Source organism: Telopea speciosissima, chromosome 1 (assembly GCF_018873765.1).
Source record: "Telopea speciosissima isolate NSW1024214 ecotype Mountain lineage chromosome 1, Tspe_v1, whole genome shotgun sequence".
Taxonomy (NCBI): Eukaryota; Viridiplantae; Streptophyta; class Magnoliopsida; order Proteales; family Proteaceae; genus Telopea; species Telopea speciosissima.
In genome coordinates, this window is record NC_057916.1 from 7,190,737 (window position 1) to 7,215,483 (window position 24,747).

The 24,747-nt window shown below is 38.0% G+C and overlaps 2 protein-coding genes across 7 annotated transcripts; one reads left to right on the forward strand and one right to left on the reverse strand.

Annotated features, from left to right (window-relative positions):
• Positions 1-1,036: 1,036 nt before the first annotated feature.
• On the forward strand, positions 1,037-14,124 carry LOC122640932 (transcription factor TGA1-like). 6 transcript variants are annotated; one of them, XM_043834242.1, is made up of 9 exons: positions 1,037-1,068; positions 3,723-3,936; positions 4,038-4,112; positions 5,030-5,089; positions 5,180-5,257; positions 5,411-5,474; positions 10,060-10,331; positions 11,601-11,828; positions 13,520-14,124. In XM_043834242.1, the coding sequence occupies exons 2-9, from the start codon at positions 3,778-3,780 to the stop codon at positions 13,670-13,672; spliced, it is 1,089 nt and encodes a 362-aa protein (XP_043690177.1). In that variant the 5' UTR covers positions 1,037-1,068; positions 3,723-3,777; the 3' UTR covers positions 13,673-14,124. The 6 variants fall into 6 exon arrangements, with proteins under 6 accessions (XP_043690177.1, XP_043690192.1, XP_043690170.1 ...); XM_043834257.1 differs by having other exon boundaries at positions 1,051-1,068; positions 3,739-3,936; XM_043834235.1 differs by lacking the exon at positions 1,037-1,068 and adding an exon at positions 1,281-1,335.
• Positions 14,125-18,701: 4,577 nt separating this feature from the next.
• Positions 18,702-24,084, reverse strand: LOC122648973 (alanine--glyoxylate aminotransferase 2 homolog 1, mitochondrial-like). Its single transcript, XM_043842304.1, has 9 exons — positions 23,733-24,084; positions 22,975-23,205; positions 22,110-22,280; positions 21,144-21,287; positions 20,847-21,026; positions 20,418-20,643; positions 19,093-19,206; positions 18,900-18,986; positions 18,702-18,813 (listed from the first exon to the last, which is right to left on the reverse strand). The coding sequence occupies exons 1-9, from the start codon at positions 23,988-23,990 to the stop codon at positions 18,770-18,772; spliced, it is 1,455 nt and encodes a 484-aa protein (XP_043698239.1). The 5' UTR covers positions 23,991-24,084; the 3' UTR covers positions 18,702-18,769.
• Between the last annotated feature and the right edge of the window lie 663 nt (positions 24,085-24,747).

Sequence of the window (24,747 nt, forward strand, 5' to 3'; positions counted from 1 at the left end):
GTCTTATTAAATCAAAACCATGAAAGAGACGAAGGATATATTAAGATTTGGTTGTAGAATAGTATGGAATCAGATGTGACTGTTTCACACCACAGCCAAGGGTGTGTGAAAGTGAGACTCAAGAAAATGTATTACCAATAGAAGAATATGACTCGTGTATATGACCTGAATGAGAAAATGTTTTCTTTTCAACAATCAGACAAGTCTCTACAAGAATACTACTGTATCTGGCTTCATACTTGTATGAGAAGGTGTTCTCTTAACATGAATCTAATATGGCAATTATTAATTTTCCAAAAAAAAAAAAAATGGCAATTATTAATTAACAAATGGACATGGATGGCTGATGTCATGGCTGATGATGGAAACATCAAACTACCATACGAGTAAATTATCGATATGTTTGGAGTAGTGACGTCATACACCGACTTATGCCGTCATAATTTGGAGTAAATTTATCTGAAAAAGGTTTAGGGTTTGAACTTAAGTTGCTCCACACACATGATGCACGGTCTCCCTTTTCCAACCGTTGGATCTCTCGCTCGCAGTCAAAAGTCATATAATATCGGATACTGTAGACACGTGCCCCTACGAAACAACTTCTGGCTAGCTTGGACACGTGTGCGACGGGGGAATCACGATACATAATTGCGACTCAAGTGATACACCCAAGGCGCAACTTAGTGATGAGCCCCGTAAGAAACTCCATGGCATCTCCTCAGTAGGAGACAGTTCACACGCATGTTGGACTTTTTACCGGAATCTTACAACCTTAGCTTACGTGGAAATGACCAAAAAAAACGACAATATAGTTAACCACCACGCACGCTTATCAAAATTTCTTTAATTACTCCGAGTTACCGGCGAGAAATTCCCGGTTCCGGCGGTAAGTTTTACCGTTCAGTGACGTCACTGTTGGTGGTAAGTTGTGAAAGTTAGAGACTGTTGCAGGGTTAGGGAAAGGAAGGGAAGTGACCTGGTGCGCATTTTCACCCAAAAAAAAAAAAATTTAGTGGAAACATGACAAGTTGACAACATTGGTCGTTGACTGTAGCAGATGATAAAAGGGTGGAGGTTTTATAGAATTATTTTATTTTTTATTTTTTTTGATTTTTTCGTGTCCGTCGACTTGTGTTTTAAGCTGTTGCTTTGCTTTTCGATTCCCTGAGCTTGAGGAATGGGTGTTAGGGTTTTAAAGGAACTAGGTTTACGGAGAGAGAGAAGTTTTGAGGTGGAGAAATTTTGGGCGTTTCTGGATTTTGATGCTGTTAGACTTCAAGGATTTGATCTTCTACGAGTTGAAAATTGACCGGGAGTTCTCCTTTGGATTTAAAGGTCTGATTCTTAAGGGTTTGGCTATTGAATTTGGAAAATTTGTTCTTACTTCACTGTAGTTGTTTCTTCGTCTTTTTTTTTTTTTTTTTTTTTTTTTGATTTTCCGTTGGGAGGAGCTTCTGTTGTCTCTTTCATGCAGTCATGGTTGCTTATAAACTGTTTGTTTTTTTGCCTCTATATAGGGTGTGTGCGGGTATGCGTGTGCCTGGTGGAATTGTCAGTAGAGTCAGTACTCATGTTTATTAATAACGAAAATAAACTCTTAAATCCATCTGTGAAGTGATTCCGTACAGAACTAGCATCTACTTTGAGTTGTTTTGTTGTTGGAACTTTTTTGGGTGGAAAACGTCAGTTCTCTGCTGCGTGGTGAATTGTGATGCTTCTGTTTATCTATTTTTGGATATAAGAGAGTTGTTGGGTTGTAAAACGGTACAAAAGATTCTTTAATGGTGGACACTTGGAATCTCAGTCTGATGCAAGCAGCATAACCAAAGCTGGCGTGCTTAGGTTTTTTTTTTTTTTTTTGGTGCAAAGATGCTTAGGTAAGGTTGTATGGATTATCTTGTGATGAACTCTGGCAGGTTGGTTGTCTTCTTGCCTCAGCCACTCTTTTGATGCTTCCATGGTCCCTTCCCTGTGTGGGTTGGGACATTTTGTTTTTCTTTCCTGCAAACAAAAGAAAGGGGAAGAGGGGGAAGAAAACATAAAGCAAGAATATAAGTAACAAAGAAATACGCTGAAGAAGAAGATGTTCCCAGGGTACTAAAGTTTTAGAGGAAGCTATTGATGGATGACTCTGACTATATTCCTCCTTCATGTCTATCTTTCATCGTCTTCAATATTTTTTACCCTTTGAGACTGATTAGATTTTATCCTTATAAGTTGGCATCTTCTAATTTTGGTACATAATGAATAATAAGAGAGAAGTACAGAATTGCAGTCTAGAATTTTAATGTTCATCCATATTATGCAAATAATTTTGGTACACAATGGATGATAAGAGGGAAGTTTAGAATTGTAATCTGGAATTTTAAGCTGTTCATCCATATTATTGCTATACTTTTGTGTTAAAACCTCATTTATAAAACTATCATAACATCACCATGCGATAGATCTCACTGTCAATAAAAAGTCATGTGTCCAGTGATTAAGATTTGAAGATGACTATAGGTTGTAGTTTCAGGCGTGTCCTGTCCATAGCAATTGTGAGGTTTTGTTGCAGGGTGTCTGATGAGCTTTAATCCAGGAGTCTTATAGAATGTAGTACCAGACATCCATAAAATATGACGAACTTTTTTGAGCCTCTGGCATGTGTTAAAGGAGTTGAAGTGGTCTCCTTTTCTCTTCTTTTAAATTGGTTGAACTCAGAGAGGTCTTGTTAACTAATCTAAAGAGGTGAAATGTCATACCGCGTGGGGTGGGGCCATATGCTGTGATCATTTGAGTAGAACTAAGTAGTGACTCTTGTGACAATGTTTCCGATCATTTATTCAGATTTTATTATCCTTTGGTGGCTAACATGTTTCTTACATCTTGGGGGCAGGGGGTTTAGTACTCCCAACAAGATTTGCTCTATAAAATTTCACCTAAACGCTCATATCATGTGGTTCTTATTCCCTTAATTACGGTATCATTGAAATTATTACCCATTCTGCAACTTAGCAGTTGACAGAAGCAGAGCTGGTTTGGTTCCAAACATAAAGCTACCCATTTTTGGCTTGTTTGCAATATGCATGCATATTGCTTTCATTAGGGTAATGAGTTATGCTTCTCTACTATTCTGCTTTTATTAAACAACGATTTAAACATGCAAGTGCTCAAGACGATTGAGTACTGTTTACCAGAATATTTCAGTTCTGTTCATTGAATTTGAAAATAAAGTGGACAAACTGAAAAGAACCAAAAGGAACAAAACAAAAAGAAAGTGGTGGTCTAAAGGCCCGTGAACCGCATTAGGATCCTGAATTTGAAATGAGCTATGGTCAATTGACCCCGGGCTATCGTTATAACTGATTTATTTATTTATTTTCAATTAACATATTTATTCAACTTTGTTCTTTATAATCCTCACCACTTTTGACAGATTTTCCATGAAAGGAAGAGCTTTATTATAATGTGGGTACTAGTTTTCAAGCTGCATTGCAATTTCTTTAAATAGCTATTGGTCTGGTCGATAGTGGGACAGTCTTAAGTTTTAGCTGGAATTTGTTGCTTCTATGAGCAGCTATGCCTAATCAAATTTCTTATTCACCTTTTTTCTTTTTACTTTTTTTCATGTGATTTCCTAACATGTTCTTGAAGATGTCCAATACTGTTAGAAGCTGCTTTCTTGGATATCTTATATCTATGCTGGTTCTCCATCCTCTTTGTAACTTTTGTAATTGCAGTTCTACAATGCCGCAGATAAGTAGTTGTCGCCTTCTATTTTTCATTTGAAATAGCATGAGCTCTCCATCAGCTCAATTCGCTGCTTCAAGAAGGATGGGTATATATGAGCCAGCCCACCAGATTAGCATGTGGGGTGAAACCTTCAAAGGCAGTATGAGTCCAAACACTGGTGTATCCACGATTGTTGAGGTGGAAACAAGAGTTGACAACAAGGTGCGAATTCTCGACACTTACTCTATCTTGGTTACTGGAATTCAGGAGTGATATTGTTCCCATTATTTGCTATGTCTCATCTGTCTAATATGACTTTCTAGTCGGAAGAGACTTCTCATGGAGCCATGGAACATTCCAAAAAGTACGACCAGGAAGCAACCAAGCCGCCTGATAAGGTAAGCAGATTGTGTAGTTGACAATTAATCATTCTTCTCTCTCTCTCTCTCATCGACAGAAGTTTCACGTTCTTCAAGGTTTCTTATTTAAATATGTAGCTTTTAGGGTCAGTAGTTGCCAAGATTTCCTTTAGGAAACTTACCTGGGATTGGCTGTATCATCTTCCTCCATGAGTACTATTTAGAGCCATAGCAGCTATTATCATAAGCACTCATGTCCTTTCTCACCTTTTTCGAGCATGTCAATCTGAAAAGTTTTGTTTTACATACGGAGTATGGTCTTTGAGCCTTGATTTCTGGAGTCAACCTCAAACAAAATTGAAATTGCATTAATTTTGACCATTTCAAAGTTGCTTGAGAGATTATTCTATTGTTGTTTTTGATACTCTAGCTTATTTTCATTATTGAAGTACAACTTTTGAGGCATGTTACTCATCCAAAAAAAAGAAAAACACTGATGCATCTTTTGCTTCTATCCTTATACGCTGGTAATTAATGCTTAACTTCTTATAAATGCCTTACCCTTGAGTTGTGCTTCTAATATATCAATGTGGGAGGCTTTGGATAAAATTGATGAATTTCAGAATTCTCATATTCTTATGCAGGAATTTTTCAAGTATGTTTGTCCATCAAGGATCTTGATATAGCTTTTGCATTTCCTTTTTGGGTTTTCTCTTTAGCCATTGGTATTATTAGCATATCAAGATATTTGAAGTTATTACCTTAAATTCAGCTGTATCTTGAAATTGTATCTAATTTAGTTATGAATGAGGTAAATAATTAAAAAAACTTAGTCACAGGCCACACCTTATCAGTTGCACATCCCAGAATCATTTGAAAGAGACATTATATTATATTTTTGGATAAATATCAATTTTAGCCTCTGTTTTTAACTGTATGCACAAATTTATCTACAGGTATCAAGACGTCTTGCACAAAATCGTGAGGCTGCTCGTAAAAGTCGTTTGCGTAAAAAGGTTTGAATGGATATGAGCAAATAGCCATTCCTTTATGGAAGTTTACTGTTAGGACTTGGATATGCACCTTATATAGATTATGCTTTATAGGCTTATGTGCAACAGTTGGAGTCAAGTCGTTTAAAGCTTGCACAATTGGAGCAGGAGCTTGAGCGAGCTAGACATCAGGTGTGTCAAAAAAAAACTCCCTTCCCCTCATGCCCTGCGTGCGTCGCATGCCCCACTTGCAGGGTGGTGTTCCTTTCTCTTCTATTACTTTTATGGCCAATAAAGTGTAAATTTAGTTTCCTGTAAAATAAAGCAGTGTATGTCTTTATGCAGGGTGTATACGTAGGTGGTGCTTATGATACTAGTCATCTGGGGATGTCTGGACCTGTTAACTCAGGTTTATTATCTGTTGCTTCTGTTGATATTTATTACCAATCATGTTGATGAATGCTTATCTTTCTGCAAGTGCTACTCTATGATTTCTGTTTTTTTGGTACCTTTGTGCATGTGGAAAAGCAGAGTTTTGTGCACTAGATGAAAAATAAGAAGATATGAAGTATTGTTTCTGACCCTAGTTCCTTTCCTAGAGATCGTTTAGTTCTGGGAAAGTGCAGTTAAATTGACTGTAGCACCTAAAACTCTGGTTTTACATAGAATTTCATTTGAAGATGAGGAATGGGATTCTCAATCAATTTTTTCTTAATCCATCATTAGACAAAGTTCTCTTTTCTGGGAAAATATTTATGGATTTTCTTTTAATTCTTTCTTCTGTCTATATCCTGTTATTTGATGTTTGTTAAACTTTATCATCGTAGTCCAAAATGGTGGCAGACAGATGAGAATAAACAGTGTCATAAAGGTTATGTGGGTTGCTTTCCAATCTCTGGATAATCATGGAGGGAAAGCCCCTCCGTATTGACAGACTGTGACCAGCTGTAAGGATCCTTTTGAGGATTTTCATTTATTCTTCAAAATCTAAATGAAGGAAAGGTTCCTGTGCTGGATCTCTTTTCTAGAACAGATCTAGATCCCTGGTATATTTCGATGTCTTATCCTTTGAGAACCTCCAAGTTTCATATAGCTTGGCCAGCTATGAGGATCTTTTTTAGGATTTCCATTCGGTTATTAAAACAAATGAAGGAAATGTTCCTGTGCTAAAGCTATATGTTGGTTGGGTTTTGATTTCTTGTCTGTCCCAACCCACAAGAAATGGAGTTTTATGTTACTACACCATCTATTTCTGCTCTACCGTTTCATGGAATAATTGTTCTTCACAAACACCTCTCTTTTTTCCCCCTATGTCAGCAACAACATGATATGTCATTTCATTGAGGGAAAGATGATAATTGCAATTGGTAGTGATATCCAAAACTGACCCCCATGCAAAAACTGAGCTATGCAGCAAATGTATCTATGAACAAAAACAAAAACAAAACTGGTCACGGAAACAACAAGGATTCCCAACTGGAAGTAAAACCATTCCTACCTTCCCAATAAATTCTTTACAAGATAAAATCCCAATTGGTTTAACACCTCTATTATTTTACTGTACACATGTACATACTCCTGTAAAGTACATAAAAAGTTATCTTTTAATATTCTAGTTCTTCGTCCTTGCAATACCAAAACCCAATGCTTGTGGTCAATTTATGACTTTCCTATCCACTGCCCCTTTCCCCACCTAAAAATATAGTATATGATACAATAAAAGAAAAGAACAATTAAGAATATATGCTCTTCAAAAGAGTACTTGTAGGAGTTGGAAACACAGCCTATGGTCTTCCTAATGCAGAATTTCGGTTCCACAGGACAGCTTCCTCCCCCCCCCCCCCACCTTTTCTTTTGATGGTGAAGTCTCATGGATCAATTTTGTTTGGCTGTTTTATGATTCTTTTGGGGGTGAGTAGATATCTTTGTTGCTGGTTTTAGGTTTTAGACAAGGGTTCTGGTCCTTTTCATACAACGTAAATTTGTGAGCGTTTGTTTGTGGCTCTTCTGGTAGACATTGTTGTATTGGCCAAGCCTTGTAGGATTGCTTCTTTATGTAGTTTGTGAAATAATGTCACAGCTAGAACAACCAGTGATAGAAACAAAGAGAAGAGAAGAAGATGGTGGAGATCAAGAGGATGGAAAGAGTTGAACACGATAAACTAATACATCTATTGTGAGTGACATCTTTTATTTATAAAAATGAAATCCGACTCTTAGTGGCAGTCTAAGAAACACAGGCCAGAACACACCTTCATGAACATATCACCAAGTTGATTGTCAGAGTTGATATATGGAATCGAAATAAGCTTTTGCATAACCACATTTCTCACAAAGTGACAGTCGACTTCAATATGCTTAGTCCTCCCATGAAAAACCGGATTACTGACAATATAAATTGCAGCTTGATTGTCACAATACATCTTCATAGGTTTAGTGACAGAGAACCCCAATTCTTGTATGAGGGACTTCAACCACATCAATTCTACTGCAGTAGGAGCCATAATTCTATACTCATTCTCGACACCCGAGTAAGCCATGGTAGTTTGTTTCTTACTCCTCTAAGACACAAGATTAATTCCAACAAAAGTGCAATATACAATAGTTGATCTAGATCGTTGCCGCTTGGCTGCACCTACACAATCAACATCAGAGTAACCCACAATCTCGGTGTGACCATGACAACGATAAACAAGACCTTTGCCAGGAACACCTTTAAGATATCTCAAAATGTGACAAGCAGCATCCCAGTGAGCATGTTTAAGAAATATCCATAAACTGACTGATAACTCCAATGACAAAGGAAATATCAGGATGATTAACAGTTAAATAAATAAGTTTTCCAACCAGTCTTCTGTATTGATGTTTATCCATGAAGTCTTTGTTTTCACACAAGTGTACGCTGTAGATGTGCAAAAGATTCATTAAGGGAAGACACTTTCTCCCCAGCTAGCAACTAACTCTTATATCATAAAAATAAAAAATAAAAAAAAACCAACTAACTCTTAACACTGATAACCTGAATTTAAGCCGGACATAAACTTTGCAACGTGAAATTCTTCTCGCTGAATTTTCCATTGTTTCAGATTAGTGGTTAGAGGCTGATGAATATTGAGTTCCTTTGTCATACTCTTAAAGGCACCGAAGTACTCATTTAAAGACCTATCCCCCTGTTTGAGGTTAAAATTTTTATCCTATAAGTCATTATGAAGGTTTGCTTCAAGTCATCTCAAACTCCTTTTGCTGTTGTGTGAAACATGGCATTTGCAACAATAGCAGGATCCATACTGTTCCACAACCATTTAAGCAGAGTGTCATTCTCACCTATTCATTCCTCATATGCTTTAACATCAGAAAGTTCTTTGGAATCAGCAGAAGGAGGTTCAGATTGGAGGTACTTCAACTTCCCTTTGGCAATAATATAAACCTTTACTGCCTGAACCCATAGTAGATAATCGGAAACTCCATTGAGTTTAATTGGTAGTGATCTGGACATTAACATGGTCTGAGGTAGATTTGGGTTCAGTCATCATGCACAGCCGATACAAATAACAACTTCTGAGTAGTCTCCAAGCCTGGAGATTTGTAGTATAGTAGTGGAGGGTAACAACCCACAAAATAATACTGATGTGATGAGTATTACCAAGACAGCAGCACAAAAAACCAAATCAGTATCCAGGAAAACCCAGATTTGAGTGATTTTTTGATTGCAGCAACACAGGGTGTCAGATGGACATCCAATAGAATCGAAGGTCCTACAAATAGAGGGCAGCAATGCCCCAAATAACTGGTAGGGATCTGATGGACTGATCCAATTTAATTTCAGATATTGAATCTGAAAAAAAAAGGGCGAGAAACAGGGTATCGCAGACCCTAAAGGGGATTTCCAATTACATAAAATCCGATGCCCAGATCAGCCCAATAGTGGGGACGAGTGGTCTTACCAGAATGATGAATCAGTTCCTGCAAAATAAAGATAATTGGCTCGCTGGATAGAAAGTAATTTCAATTCTTGTATGCAGTGAAGAAAAAAAATCCAGAACATAATATCACAGCTCATAACCCTTGATTTCTGTAGATGAATCTCCATAGTAGGTAAAATCAGGTAGTAGATGCAAGGAGGCCCTAGTTTGTCTTCATATCATCACCAACTAGGGCCTTAGGTAGAAGTTAGGCAGCATAGGTTGCTGCCCCCCCCCCCCTCCCTCCCAAAAAAAGAAGAAGATGGAGGAGATCAAGAGGATGGGAAAAGCTGAACACGATAGAATAATACATCTATCATGAGCGGAACCTTTATTTATAGTAATGAAAATCGACTCTTAGTTGGCAGTCTTCTAAGAGTCAAAAGACCTATTACAATTAAAGTAAAATACAAATAAGACCTATCACTCTCGCTCTCTTATGATTTGGAAAGCCATCTATTTTGACACTAGCTCCAGGCTCTACATGTTACGTCATAGTTCTCTTATTGATTCACCAAGGAACATGCCTATTGTTGTCTCCTGGGGCTTATCTGTCTCTCTTTTTCAGCCTCCTGTCCCTTCTCCCTAGGGCTTGAGGCTTTGTATCTTCCCCCCTGTGTATTCCCCCCCCCCCTTTTTTTGGGGTTTTGGTAATTAATTATTTATTCACCAAAAAAAAAAAAAAACTCTTAACTAAACCTAATAAGTCTAATTACAATGGGAAAGATAAAACATAAACTAGCTAAGCTACTTAGACATGATCCCATGGTACAAGATCCATGGACCCCTAAACCGATACACACTGTAACAGTTTTCTTGTGTAGTGCTCTCTTTCCAATTACCTACTTTGTTCCCCATCCAAAAGAAATAGGGGAAGTGGAAGGCCAATTCTTTGAGTGCTTGTTATGAACCAATTGAGCCTTGTATTTGCACTGCTTATGGTTTGTTTCTAATATCTTATTCTGATTCATGAAATTGTTTTGCTGTACTTCTACTACTTGTCTTCCTGATACTTGGCCGGTGATATTTCAGGGGTTGCTACATTTGAGATGGAGTATGGACATTGGGTTGAAGAGCAAATGAGACAGACACGTGAATTAAGAACTGCTTTGCAAGCTCATGTAACTGATATAGAGCTCCGCATACTTGTAGATGGTGGCATGAGCCACTATTATGATCTTTTCCGCATGAAAGCTGCTGTAGCAAAAGCTGATGTTTTCTATTTAATGTCTGGCATGTGGAAAACATCAGCTGAACGGTTTTTTCTTTGGATTGGAGGATTTCGCCCATCTGAGGTTCTAAAGGTGATGCATTGTTAACTTAAATCTGTGGATATATGATGAACATGATCGTAAAAAATCTTCCACTTCTGTGTTACCAAGTACATCCTTCTACATGCTAATTCTTCAGTTAATGGACATAATGCTTGCATCTTATATCTCCCTTTATTCTATATTTGCTATTTTGTTAACATTAAGTTTATTGTAGTCTACACTTTTCCTTTTTTGGGTCAACAAGTAAAGGATTAAACAGAAGCGTACTGACCCAATATTTTTGGAATTAATATTAAGCAATGATCTTATTATTTTTTTTATTATTTTATTGTTATTATCATCAAGCTATTGATCCATCCAGGTACAACTGCTCAAAATGTCTCTATTATAACATGTAGAAGTCATGAGTGATGATACAGTAGCAAACTTATGCAGCATGATAAACTACCCTCAGTAATATAGTTTTATGACATTGAGACCTTGCTTTCCTTTGGCAGGATGCCGACAATTTGTCTCTGACCTTAATGATAGAACTGATGAAGTAAGGTTCTTAAGGAATACATAAATGTTTAGTCATATCAAGGAACAATGTGTTTATGCAGATTCTCAATTCCTTCAGAAATATTAAGATATGTAACAAGGAAAAGTTAGTAATCTATTGCCTTAATGAAAGTTATTTGTGTTTCTGCATTTGCCCCTTGCATGAGAATTCCGTATCATTTGGAAACATCCAAGGACTTGTGACCTTGAGGCTGGGGGTTCATAAGTTGACTGTATAGTAAATTAGTCTTTGTTAGATGCCATCATGTCTACTCATTGCGGTGGAACTAAGAAGGTCAGGGGAGGGACTGCATATCTATTGTTTGACATGATCAGACTGAATTTATTCTGCATCTTGGTACATTGTTTAGTTTGAGGGTAAAAGTTAATTTAAACTATTCATTTTTTCCCCCAAAATTTTCTCTGGAATCTTGACACCGAGTATGCCTTTGTTGGTGTAATGGGAGCTGCTTCACTTATCTTTACACATTGGATTAGCATGTCATTAGTCATCCCTTATTTGCTTATGACTTAACAATCCATGCACTGTACGTTAGACCAGTCTCAGTTTCTTGCATGAATTCTAAACACTATGTTCTATTATAGTCTCTTATTTGATGTGAAACTCATATATTTGGGTGTTTGAAAACCTATAACACTATACCTTTTTCTGCAGACCACTCTTCATTTATGTCATATTCTTATATGGATGGTCTTCTGTTTGTGAAATGTGTGATGATATAATTGTGTTGGTTTCAGGTTCTCCTACATCAACTTGACCCTTTAACAGAACAACAGATTATGGATGTCTGCAACCTCCAGCAATCATCTCAGCAAGCAGAGGATGCTCTTTCACAAGGGATGGATAAACTGCAGCTAACTCTGGCTGAGACTCTAGCAGCTGATCCACTAGGAGCTGGAAGTTATACATCACAGATGGCTACAGCGATAGGAAATTTGGATGCTCTTGTAACCTTTGTGAACCAGGTATCATATTACTTCTTCTTATCATGTAGTTTGTCTTTGTGCATTTTACTCCAAATTCAGTCATTGCTTTCTCTTGTACTTCCTCAAGCATTATGTTTCTTGAGATATTTGTTCAGCGTCCTTTGTCTAAATGGAGTCTTTTGTTTGTATAGAATGGGCATTAGTTTAACTATTGGTATGTTTCTTAACATGGATATATATCTAAAGGGCTTCATGGGAGGCACTTCCCAAGGATTTTGAGTGGACCTGGTAGGTTAGACATGGAACCTGAGTTTTGCAAGAAGGTGCACCATTTTTGCTACATCACCTGATTCACCTCTCCATCTGTCTGTCTGGTTTTAGCCCAACACACGTGAAGTGAAGCCAAAAAAGCTTTTCCTTTCTTGTCCTCCTTCATTTGGAGCAAACAATATCTCAGTGGCTGACATTTATAGGTGAAGGGTCCAATACAGGAGGGTAGGGTGGACATGGGCATGTGTGCTGTACATGTGGTGCAATCTAGAGGGTCACCTGTCTAGTGTATCATTTGGATTGGCCATCTCAATCCTCCTTGCTTTTGCTTTTTATGTGGGTTGTGGATGTGAGGTGGGTTTTTCATTGCAAGGTCTCTGGATGTGCAATCTGAAAGACCTGTCTCTAAAGACGACTTGAAAAGACCTGTTTCCTATAGGGTATTGAAAATTCCAGAAGTGGTTCCTAGAACATTGCAAAATTCTTTTGGAGGAATTAACTGAAGAGGTCTCAAGAATGGAAATTTTCAGTTACCTTGAAACATGCCGAGTTAGAAATATTTTCCAAATACCAAGTGATAATACTTCAATATGTGGAGGAATTTAGAGTGATCACTTTAGATGTAAAAAAGAAATTTCTTTGTATAGGCAGGGACCAGGCCCCAGGCCCTTGTATTATAAGAAACAGAGTCAGATCTAGCTCTCCCTAGCCAATAAACTTAGCCGAGCGCTGGGCCTTGAAGAATAATATGTATGTATGTTGGGGATCATCCTGTATGTGCTTACTGTGGGTGAGCTTTACTATTGCATTCACATTTTATTGTGCTTACAGTTGTTTTCTCATCGTGGCCCTTTCCATTAATAGATAATGTTATTTATGCCAAAGTACCAGGAAAAGTTTTTCCCATGTAGTCATTGAAGGGGTAACTCACATAAGTTCTTGAATTAAAATAGTTAGTATTGCTGTATTGGTTCCATTGGAAGATGGAAGTTTGAAATACGCTTGAATGAGATCCAATATTGTGATTATCTTTAGTTAATGAGCTGAACCTAGTACCTGAATAGTAGAAAAGTCTATTTGGTTTTTGATTGTGACAATATCAGGTGGTAAAAATTGAACTTCTTGTCATATTTGCGAAAATCATTGTTGTGAAGACTCTAATGAGAAAGAACCTTCTAGAGGGTTTTGACACAGTTTCAGGGCCCTTGTTCTACAATGGGTGTAAAAATTATGGGGCATACCTAAACTAGTCTCTCTAGATGGCAACTTGGCTATTCAAGTGCTTTCAGTCCAGTATGTGGAAAGTGAATCTTGTCCACAGAATAATTTCACCTGCAAAACCAGTTGCATTGTTTTGTTTAATTGGTTGTTTGTTTGAAACTCACCCCATCCATCCATCCATCCATCCAAACACCTTTAAATTGTTTAGTGAACTAACAAGGGTTGTTTCTTCCTAACAGGCAGACCACCTTCGCCAGCAAACCCTGCAGCAAATGGCTCGCATCCTGACAATTCGTCAAGCAGCTCGGGGTCTGCTTGCCTTGGGAGATTATTTCCACCGCCTTAGAGCCTTAAGTTCTCTTTGGGCTGCCCGTCCTCGTGAGCCATCCTAATCTGTTGAGAAAGACATGCTGACTTTACAGTTTCTTGGTTTTGATCTTGGGCTGGAGAAATCATGTCTCAGCGGCAAGGGAAAATGTTACTTCGATTATCAGAAGCCTCTCGATAGTGATCATTTTAGCTTCTTATGAACATTATCTAAGCTGCTGACATTTTTTAAGCAGTGCCCCCACTATTGAAAGAAAACTTGTAAATATGAAACTCCAGAAGCCATCTGTGAAGAGGAAGTTTTGTTCTGTAAGTTTATCTTTCATGGACATTTGTAATATATGTCTACACAAAGTTGTTGAATTGTAGGTTTAGTGTTTGAGCGGAAAAAGGAACTTCTCATGTAAAATTGTAGAATAGTTGTCTGCACTGCTAGGATCTGGGGGAGGAAAGATGTACATTCATATTTCTTCATGTTGATGTGCCTTTGCACACTTTAAATGGCTCACTTTTTTTTAAATCTCCTTTTGTTAGTGGATATGCCTTCATTTTTATTTATTTATTTTTTTTATTCTCCTTTGGTCACTTTCACCAGGACAGATGAAAAAGACAACCAATGTTATATTTCTTCAAAAGAATCAAAATTTAATTTGTAAGCTCCCCTCCTTCCCCTCACCCTACCCTTGGCTTGATCCTATTTCATGCTTTTTTAATCTTTTTTACTTTTCTCTGTAATTAAAGGAAAATGAATTCTCGGTCTTCTCAAGACATGGTTGCTTGTAAACAAAGAAGAAGACTAAACTCAAAAAGCTCGTGAGGGTATTTTCCTCCATGCCAAACTGCTTTGCATGCCTGCATTTATTTTTCTGTTAAGTTTAACAAAGAGAACTGAGTCAGGTTGTGAATCTCTGACCTTGGATTCAAGAAACAGGAAAGATCTGATCTATTGGAAACCCGAAGATTAAATGCTATTTTCTCATTTCTTTCTTATATGAAAAGGGAAATTGGAAGGTGGTTTGGAGATGAAAGCTATAAATCAATCATCGAATGGTATAGCTCTACGGATGGATGGATCAAGTCCGCCAGTCCCATTTATGGATAGTTGTTGCAGACTCTTTGAAGGACAGGTTTTAAAGAAAAAAAAATAAAGAGGAGCTGGCATCGGGGTTTCAAGAATTGGAATCAAAATCAAATCTATCAAATCGGCCAATTCTGATTCTGGCCGATCCGGAGGGGTCAATCCATGTTGGGTTTCTAAAGGTTCTGGCCGATTTCAGCCAATTCTGGCTGAATCAGAATCAGCTGAACCTGGTTTGGATCGAATTCTGAGTTGAGGATGGTGGCGGTGTAGCAGTGTCACTAGTTGATAGTTATGGTTTTTCTTTATATATTTTGGGGAGTGTTTAAATGACACATCTATAGTTGTATTTAGAACTTAACGCCTTCATTGAATTACCCCCTTGTCTTATTCTAAGAGGTGCATTTATTTTATTTTTTTTCCTTAAGGCTCAGATAGACATTTGGGAGTCTGGATCAACTCCACATATGTATGGTGATAAGATGACGTCTGTTTCACATCGTACCAGGCAACCTTCTCCCCCTACTTAGCTTCTTGTTAAATTTTTTAAAATATTATAAAAGGAAATAGTGGGACCCACTTGCTTTATCTTCAACATCTCCGACTGTCGACCACAAAGGTGACCTCCATGGATCTCCTCTCTCCGAACAAACAATCACCTGTAATTATCACTCCAAGGTACTTTGGCATTTGGTCGGATTCTTGAGATGATTGTAAGAATCAAATATCATGGACTGCTAATGTAAGACTACAAATACAACAAACAAGTAAATACAAGACTTATCTCATTGGTATGGTAGATAGTATCGTACCGCATCAATAATACACGTCTTTTTGTGTAACCCAAATAATAAATGGTAGAGTTGAGTCGCATCAAACAATGCTCTCCTTAAGATTTTTAGATGCCTCAATTCTGTAATCCGGGTTGACATGCACTTATACCTCCAAGACGAAACAACTCTCTAATTATATAGATTACACTTTCAAATGTGATTACAAAAGGTGTCCAGAGGCTATATTCACTAACTCATCAATGCTAACCGGCTACGATGGGAAAGAAAACATAAACTAGAAATGCTTCTAAAGATGTTTTCAAAACCAATTGTTAGAGGACGAGCAAGAACTCCTCTTTCTATACAGGAGAGGAGGAGACACCACTAAAGGATATCTCCAGAAGATATGTCCTCAAAACATGTGTCTTTTTTCATAGGACTTGTTTATTAGCCATTCAAACAAGTCTTCCAATGGACACCTATTGACTATTTAGATGTCTATTAAGAAAAAAGACACAACCCTAGAGAAGAACCACATTTAGAATCTTTAATTTTACAAACAATTAAAAATCCAACGATGATCCCTTCCCAGTTCCCCGGGGATGTGTTGAATCCCTCCCCAAAACCCTTTTATTTAAGAATAATTCATTCCCAACCTAATCCAAATCAAAAAGTCCCATTTTCTTTTCTCTTCGGTGCTTCGCTATACCTTCCTCTCTCGCTTGCTCACTGTCTCTGTATCAACGATGGCTATTGTCCCTACGCCACTTGGCACTGCTGCTTGTGAGGAGCACGCGAAAGGCACTTCTTCACTTCATCGAAGACATGACAAAGAAAGACGTCCAAAAGAAGGTTTTGGCTGAGATCTTAAACCCTGCCCCTACTCCCTATCTCTTTCTTTTCTTCTTCTCTAGTTCTCTTCTCTGCCTGCTGCCGGCGCTAGAATTGTGCTTGCTGAAGCTGAGAAGGAGAAGGTGATGGCCATCAAGAAGGTGGGCAGTAAGTTGTAGGGGGTGGAGTCGGAGGAGGAGCAAACGAGGACAGTGTTTGGGAGTTGCAGAACACGATTCCCTTACCAACGGAGGAGTTGCATACACGATTGCCCTTCCTTCCCAGCCTATGCCTCAACCAATGTCTAAGGAATTGCAGAGCACGATAGCCTAAACAAAAAATTGGATCTCGATTTGGGAAGGAGTTGAACGGAAACGTAACTGCATAACCACACCAAATTACATACTTATTTTGGTTCTTTACTTTGGATTCTCAGACGCAATATTTCCTTTTCAATCTTCTTCGAATTCCACTTCTATTATTAGGGTTTTTCTGGTTTTGCAATTCAGTCACAGCTAGTTATAATTCTTCCCGTTTCTCAACTCCAATACCCTGTTTTCTGAGTTGCTGTTCTAGTTTGGGAGTATATTTGATCCGGTTTTAGTACTTTATTCGCAGCAAGTACAATTTTCTGGTTTTGATTCCTAAAGTGGGGTTTTTGACAGGAGATACAAAGGAGAGGAAAGCTGGTTCTCTCTCTCTCTCTCTCTCTCTCGTCTATAAACCTTTTCGTTCAATCATGTTGTCAACCCAACCAAGTTCCAAAGGGAGCTGCTGGTGGAGTTGAGCGTGCCGTAGGGCTTTGGGGACAGCCTGGAGGTATTCTCTCTCCTTTGAAAAATAGAGCAAAAGCCCTAATTTTTGTGGACCTAGATATTCTGCAATCCAAGGAGATTGGCTTCGTCCATCCACAAGTGCATGTCGCGAGTCCTCAAACTCAACACTGATTTCGCCAGATTCATCACCAACGAGTGCTTCAATGGGAACGGGGAAGGTTCAGCAGGATAATCTGGGCAAAAGCGAAGTAAGTTTTCTGATGATAGCTGTTTCGAAGAGAGGAGAACCATGGAGTTCAACGATGAAAATGATAAATGCAGTTCGCACTTCGCTGGGGAAGAGGAAAGATGTGGGTCCCACCACTGTATAACATTTTAAAAATAAAAAATTAACAAAAAACTCGTGGGAGGAGAAGGTTGCCGGTTACCACATATACACGTGTCAGCTTACCATCATATTTCGGTTTTGGTTCTGGGGCCTATAAAAGATGTTATGCCTAAAACTAGATTAGTATTAGGTTTGAATCTATTGTTTCCAAGAGATGTTTCATTCAATCGCGCTGGGGGAATGAGGTAGGTTTTAAAAGGATCTAGCTAGACAGAACAAGCAAAGCTGTAAAAAGACGCAGCTCATATAATGGATCTCAATATGCAAAAAGAATTACTTTGAGCCAATATCCCAGTTAGGTTGGGGTGGGGGTAGGTTTATGCTCTAGATCATACTGCACCAAATAATTATAAAGGCCATAGTTGAAGGAACCTATTGACCCTACAGGTCTAGTCCATGATGTGTACGACAGTTTGGTCATTATCCGTCAAACACTGTTACTGTCGCCTTAGCAAAGAACCTATTGACCCTACAACCATGAGCTCAACCCATTCTAATGAATAGATCTTTTACCCCCAAAAACAAATTATAAAGGCCAAAGAAATGTTGGGAAACCTATAAGATCAGGGAAAGCAAATATCATTTCATACAAATAGTTTGTTCATAATGCCCCTCACTTGGCTTTGACTTTATCTTATTAGTGATAAAATCATTTTTTTAATTTTTTAATATATCTTTGGCAAAAGAATCCCCACAACGTTGGAGTACTATTTCCCTCTCGCATGATGTTCTTTATTATTTTCTCTCCCTTGCTCTGACCACATTTCTAAGCACCGCCATTAGTGTGGCTTGCAGATCCTCCCCCCCCCCCCCCTCCTGTCACACACTAGGGTCATGGAGAACCCTCTCCCTATATCTTTTTAGGAAAAAGGCCACCCTTACAGACCAAAGTAGGTGTTGGCAAAAGCAAATTAGAACATCCACTGAACAAGCCTAGTCCACAATCTACATGAGCCCCAAAACAACAGAAAAGGAAAGGGTTCCTTCCAATGTAAGACAGATGGCACCAAACTTGCCACAAGGAGAGGATGAAGTGGAAAAATCCATGACCTTTCGACCAGCTAAATTGTTACTCCCAAAACCAATCCACCCAGACTTCACTAGATGAACCACCTTGAAACCCATGCCCTGATCCCCACAAATTCACATATCCCTCTTGTTTATACTCATTGAGAAGGAAAACAGCTATTTCTTATTTATTAACATTAGAGTACCCAACTTTATCAAAAAAAAAAACATTAAAGTACCCAAGAAATCTACTTATTTATATTACAGTTAGATCTTATGTGGACTCTAGAATCATGGCAGGTCAATGCTCACAACTTTGACATGGCATAGTCCATTGCATCAACGACGAAATCTGCAAATACATAAACAAGTTAAAGTCTGCAAAAAGTAAAATATTTTTTAGGAGAAATGGGGGAGGAGGAAGAGAGAGAGAGAGACCTGCATCATCTTTTGTGAAGCACATAGGTGGTTTTATTCTGAAAACATTTCCATGGAGACCCCCCTTCCCAATTAGCACTCCAAGCTCTTCAGTAGTAATGGAATCCAAAAATGTTAAGGAAATTAGACTTGAAAGAAAAATGTAACAGATATACGCATGAACTTTTGTTTATGTATTATTGTATTGTATTACCTCTCAGCTTCTCAAATAGAACAGTAGTTTCTGCCTTTGCAGGCGTCTTCTCTTTCTTGTCAGTAACAAATTCTACCCCGACCATTAAACCTCTGCCTCTCACATTTCCAATGACTGCAGGAAAAGATGTAAATATGAGACAAATAGATCAGAGAATCATGTCAGTATACATGATGCAACACTTTCCAAGTGGTACCTAGCGTCTACCCCCTTTTTATCAAAATGCATAACAACCCTCAATTACTTGAGACTAAAGAGTAAGGGCTGCAGTCTACTATTAAAACTGTTGTAAAAGTCTTAAATAAAAACCTCAGAAAGAATAGAATGCACAAAACATCCCTTGCACTAAAATGATATGCGATATTTTCACATACAATAGCATGGAACCCAATTAAAAAAACACATCCTCCTGCATCATAACCCCAATTAATGCCAAAATCAATCAAAAAGAGTGTGGATTCAAAGGTGTATCTAACACAAAATTCCAATATTCAATGCAAAATTTGACTTTCACTTTTAGAAGTCAAATTCCATTATCCCAATCTTGGCTAAGCCATCATACATGAGTCTATGTTTTGCAGCCCATCTAATTCAACCCCAAATCAGAAGCAATTAGCTTGTTGCCTTTCAAAGTCATAAGTTTGAATACAGGAGTTTGATTCAGGAGTTCCCCATTATTAATCCAAGGAAAGTACATACAGTATACTGCTCTTTCAGAAGCATTGCATTGGGCTTGGGTATGGCTTTATGTCCTGAACTTGTTCACCCCAAAAAACTCCAATGAATGATCACATGGCTACAAATAATTTATTTTTATAATGTTAAATGCTTTGACTTGATGCTTCCACTTACTAGAAGATGTTTAGGTCACAGATGAGGCAAATGCAAGGCCAGTCTCATACGCATCCACGGAAAAAAGCCCACCCAGATGCAATGTTTGAGATTTCGCCTGGTAGGGTGATTGCGACCACTAGGGAAATATTTCGCCAATTTTGGCAGGATTCAATCAGAATTTTGGCAACTTTTTCGACAATTTTACTACATTTCAACCAAATAGAAATATTTCACCAAGTTTGATAGATTTCACTCGAGATTTCAAACATTGCTCAGTGAATATTTCATACCCGAGTTATGACAGCTAAGTTGATTGTTGAAAATATAAAAATAGGCAAAATATTTTCCAGAATTACAAATAACAATTAATAATCAATGCCAATTACCAAACAACCATTAGTTGAAAGCAATTTTCCAGTATGTATTTCAGAAAGCAACCATGAGAAATCTATCCCTAAGAAATTTTTATGCCATGGTTCAAGAATAGTTACTGTCATGTTTTTGCTGAAGGGCTCTCAAACGCTCAATTAAGTGTAATCCAACATCCGCACAATGGGCTTGACGCTTCTCCTTGTCAAGAACCCTAAGCACTGCAAGTCCACCAGCAGAACATACAGGGTTCCCACCGAAAGTGTTAAACTGAATTTTTTCAGCCAAAACCTTTGCAATTTCTGGTGTCGTCACTACTGCCCCTAAAGGTAGACCATTGCCAATGCCCTGTTGAGTGCATCAGCAAATTAAAAGAATGATAACTTACATGTATGAATATTGGAATTTGTTGTTAAAAGAAAAAACCTAATTAAAGTTTCCAATGTACCTAAAAGCAAACCAATGATGCATAAATATGATACAACCCCCCCCCCCCCCCATCCCTCTCTTTTCAGATCATGTACAAAATTATAGAGGGTAATAGAACAGACCTTTGCCATCGTAACAATGTCTGGAAGAACACCTTGGGTTTCAAAGCCCCAGTAGTGGCTTCCCGTTCGACCGAACCCAGATTGCACTTCATCTGCTATGCAGACACCACCTGCCTTACGTACAATATCATACACCAGTTTCAAGTATCCAGGGGCCAATTCAACTGCTCCGCCAACTCCCTAGAAATTGTCAAAAATAAGGAATTCCATAAAAATAGAACAGAAGTTTCCCAGTCAAAAACAGATGGGTAACAAAAATAAAACCTACACCTCATCATATAACTTATCTAGCCTAACCTGAATGGTTTCTGCGATAAAGCCAGCAACTTTTCCTGAAGTACCGAAGTCAATGTGATCTTGTAAATCTTTGGCATAAGAGGTGGCATCAGAACCAAAGACCCCACGATACGGATCTGGATTCATAACATGATGAATTTCTCCCTGTAAAAGATTCACAGCAAGTCTTGGCGAGGTTAGATGAAAAAATCAGTTTTGGTCTTGTAAAAATTTGTTACTAATCTGAAATCAAAAGGAAGAGGACAGAGAAATGGCCTGAGTAGGTCGTTCTGTCCTTAAGGCAGTTTTTGCACCTACTACTTCAAATGGGTTACAGCAAACCTGAAACTATCATAGAATTGTTTGGTACGCCTCACGCGTACGCGCTCGGACGGTCACTGTCCTCGCTCGCCAGGGCACCGTACATCCTTTCTAAACATAAGATGTGATAATAGATCACAAACATACATAAGCCAAATGATTTACTTCTTCACAACCGATGTGGGACTACACCAATATTTGAAAATTTCCAACAAAATGTCTTTTGAAAAAGAAAAAAAACCATCCAATGTGATACTAGATTAATAAAAGTTGAAAAAAGTGGTGGGACGGGGAGTGCAAGGGATTATGTGAGACGTATGAAACTCCAAGAAAAAATAAAACCTTCTGAAGATTAAATAACAAAAAATGCTCAGACCAGACATGTACAGGCCTATGGAATGACAATATTCAAAATCAAACAAATGCAAATAAAATATTATGCTGCTATGATATATCCAATGTTTGGGCAGTCCACGGGGAAGGTCAGAAAAAAAAAAAAAAAAAAAATCAAATGATGCACATCATTACTCAACTAGAACAGAACCCAGTATTCCTTCCACCTTCAGACTTCAGTACTACTACAGATGGTTAAGGAAATTTATATGGAGAGGCAGAGGTTTTATGAAGGGAAACAAATTATTATGAAGCTTTAGGAGATACACGAACCTCTGGTATTGAGTACTTCCAAGTACTTAGAGCCGTCAGACCAAGTGTTCCAGAACTTCCACCATGATATCCATTTCTCAGAGAAATCATACCAAGATTCCCACTATATAGCCGAGCCATCAACATTGCTAAGTCATTTGCCTCAGAACCAGAATTGACAAAATATACAACCTGCAATTTTTCAAGCTGAAGTATTACTGCTATGAACTCTTCTTCTTGAAGCATAATATATCCCTTAGTACAACTAACCCCATATTGTGGTTGGTAGAAGAAAAATAAATTTAGGCAACCAGGAAACAGCAGAAAAGTATGGGGGGGAAAAAACATAATTCATAATTATAAAACTGCCTGATCTTATTTACTGCTAAATTTCCATCACAGAAAATTTGTAATTTTCTTCACAACATACTTCAAAATACTTATTGTTCATCCTTTACAAGAATTGCAAATTTTTAGTCAGTGCCTCAATGAGACAAAAAGTTACCTTTGATCAAACTTTATACTCATTTATATAGATTTCTAAATTTTCTAAAAGGCACTCAGCATCCATCTAATTTTGAGCGATTTCAAAGTGATCTAGCACTTACAATGATCATATTTGATGCATTTGAAAAGGCTCAATGAGAAGCCTTTAAGGTCCCTGTAGGACAACATAGAGTGCACAACCATGAAGCCACAGCTCATCGATAACTGACTAGTTCAGTTAATTCGTGTATAAAATCTTCTGGCTTTTTGTGCATGCCATGATGGAGGAACAATAGCACTGTTGAATGGATGTTTCTGACTCTCAATTTCCAGTCCAGTTAAATTTTTAAGGCTTAAAATCTGCATTTACTACCAACATATATATATTAAAAGAATGAACCTTTAGGTTTCCAGGCATTTTCGATGCTAATGCCTCTGCAAAATCAGCTATTGCATGGTGCAAGTAAATGGTTGTAGCATGCTGGAGAAGCTTGCTTTGTTCTACTATAGCATTCACAACTTCTGGATGGCAATGTCCACAAGACACCGTGACTATTCCAGCAAATGCATCAAGATAACGTCTTCCATTCTCATCAAATAAATACTGCATCTTGCCTTCAACAATATTGAGCTGGACAAAAGAAATTGATCAAAACAAAATCATTTTCTAAAATAAAAACCGATATAGATCAAAACACCCAAGAATAATAAGATAAAGAAATCATAATTCATATTCCCTGTCATTGTACAGATATTAGGAATTATAAGGTAAAGATCTAAAAGGCCAAAGAACTCAATAAAACAGTAGAATACCTTATAGCCCCTCCATGAAATTTTCAGAGAATAACAATCAAACTAGAGCAAATAAACAAAGCAGGGCCAGATAAAACAGCAAAAGATCTGTTGACAAGAAAATGAATTTTAAAAGGACCAGGCTTCTAAAACCAAGAACTCAAAGGGAACAGACCTTCAAAGGACATTCAAAAAAATATATATATATTTCCTGTACAAAAACTATCTGCAATTCAATTTTAGGGAATTAAAAAAAATCGAACATCAAACCGAAGAGTGACCCAAAAACCTTAACACCAGCGAGTTTTTTCACTTTCACACTTCCAGCGATTTACATGGACGAAGCAAGAGAGCAGGAGGACTTACGGGCTTCTGATAGAAATGGAACATAGAGGGACCAAGATACTTCTTTCGTTTCTGAAGAATTTCGTCTCCTAGAGGTCCTTTGTAAGCCTTCGGTGAGTAATCGAAGGAAGGGAGCGTAGGTGCATTGTAAGCATTCGGTGCGTAATCGAAGGGATGTAACGCAGGTGCAGCTATGGAAGAAAAGCTACGGAACAACAAGGGTCGAAGCTTCTCCCCAGCTTCATGGCTTCGTTTCAAGAGATATCTCTGCAATGCCATCGCCAAATCACCGGAGAATATTGGCCAAAATACTCCGATTGTTCACCGGTAACGCTCGGCCCCGGAGAAGTGATATGACACAGAGCTCCGCTGCAACGCTCTGGTTCGAGTTTGGCTTCTTCAGTTGGACATGTATTTGACGCCATTTTAATTAGAGAATGGAGGGATATTTTAGAAATTGCTGACGTGTACTTTCTTGGTTTTTCTTTTGTCTGTCACCTGCGAGGGGTCTGTGTAGAACAGCTGTAGCCCGCTTTTGACATGACATGTCAATAAAAAGGAGGGGTCAAAACCCAAAGGTGAGGAAGATTCTCTTTTTGTTTTTGTTCTTTTTTTTGGGAAAAATAGAAAGATTCTATGAGGTTGGTTTGATCTGGTGACGTGTACTCATGATATGGAGTATCACGAGTGAGAAAGATTCTCTTTTTGGAAAAAACAGAAAGATTCCCTTTTTTTTTATATTGCTACTGATTTGACATGGTGACGTGTACTCATGATATGGAGTTAGGTTACTCCCAAGTTGGCTAGTTGACAGCCTGGAGTAGGTTACCTCCAAGTTGGCTAGTTGACAGCATGGAAGTAGGTTTACCTCCAATTTTGGTACGGATGAAATTTAAAATAAAAAAAAAACCAAGAAAAATAGGATAATTCGGCAATAACAATATCGGTATTGATATGTATTGGCCCACATGGAGAGTGATAAAAAAAAAAAACTATATTTGGAGAGTATCATGGGTATCTACATAGTGGATCCAAG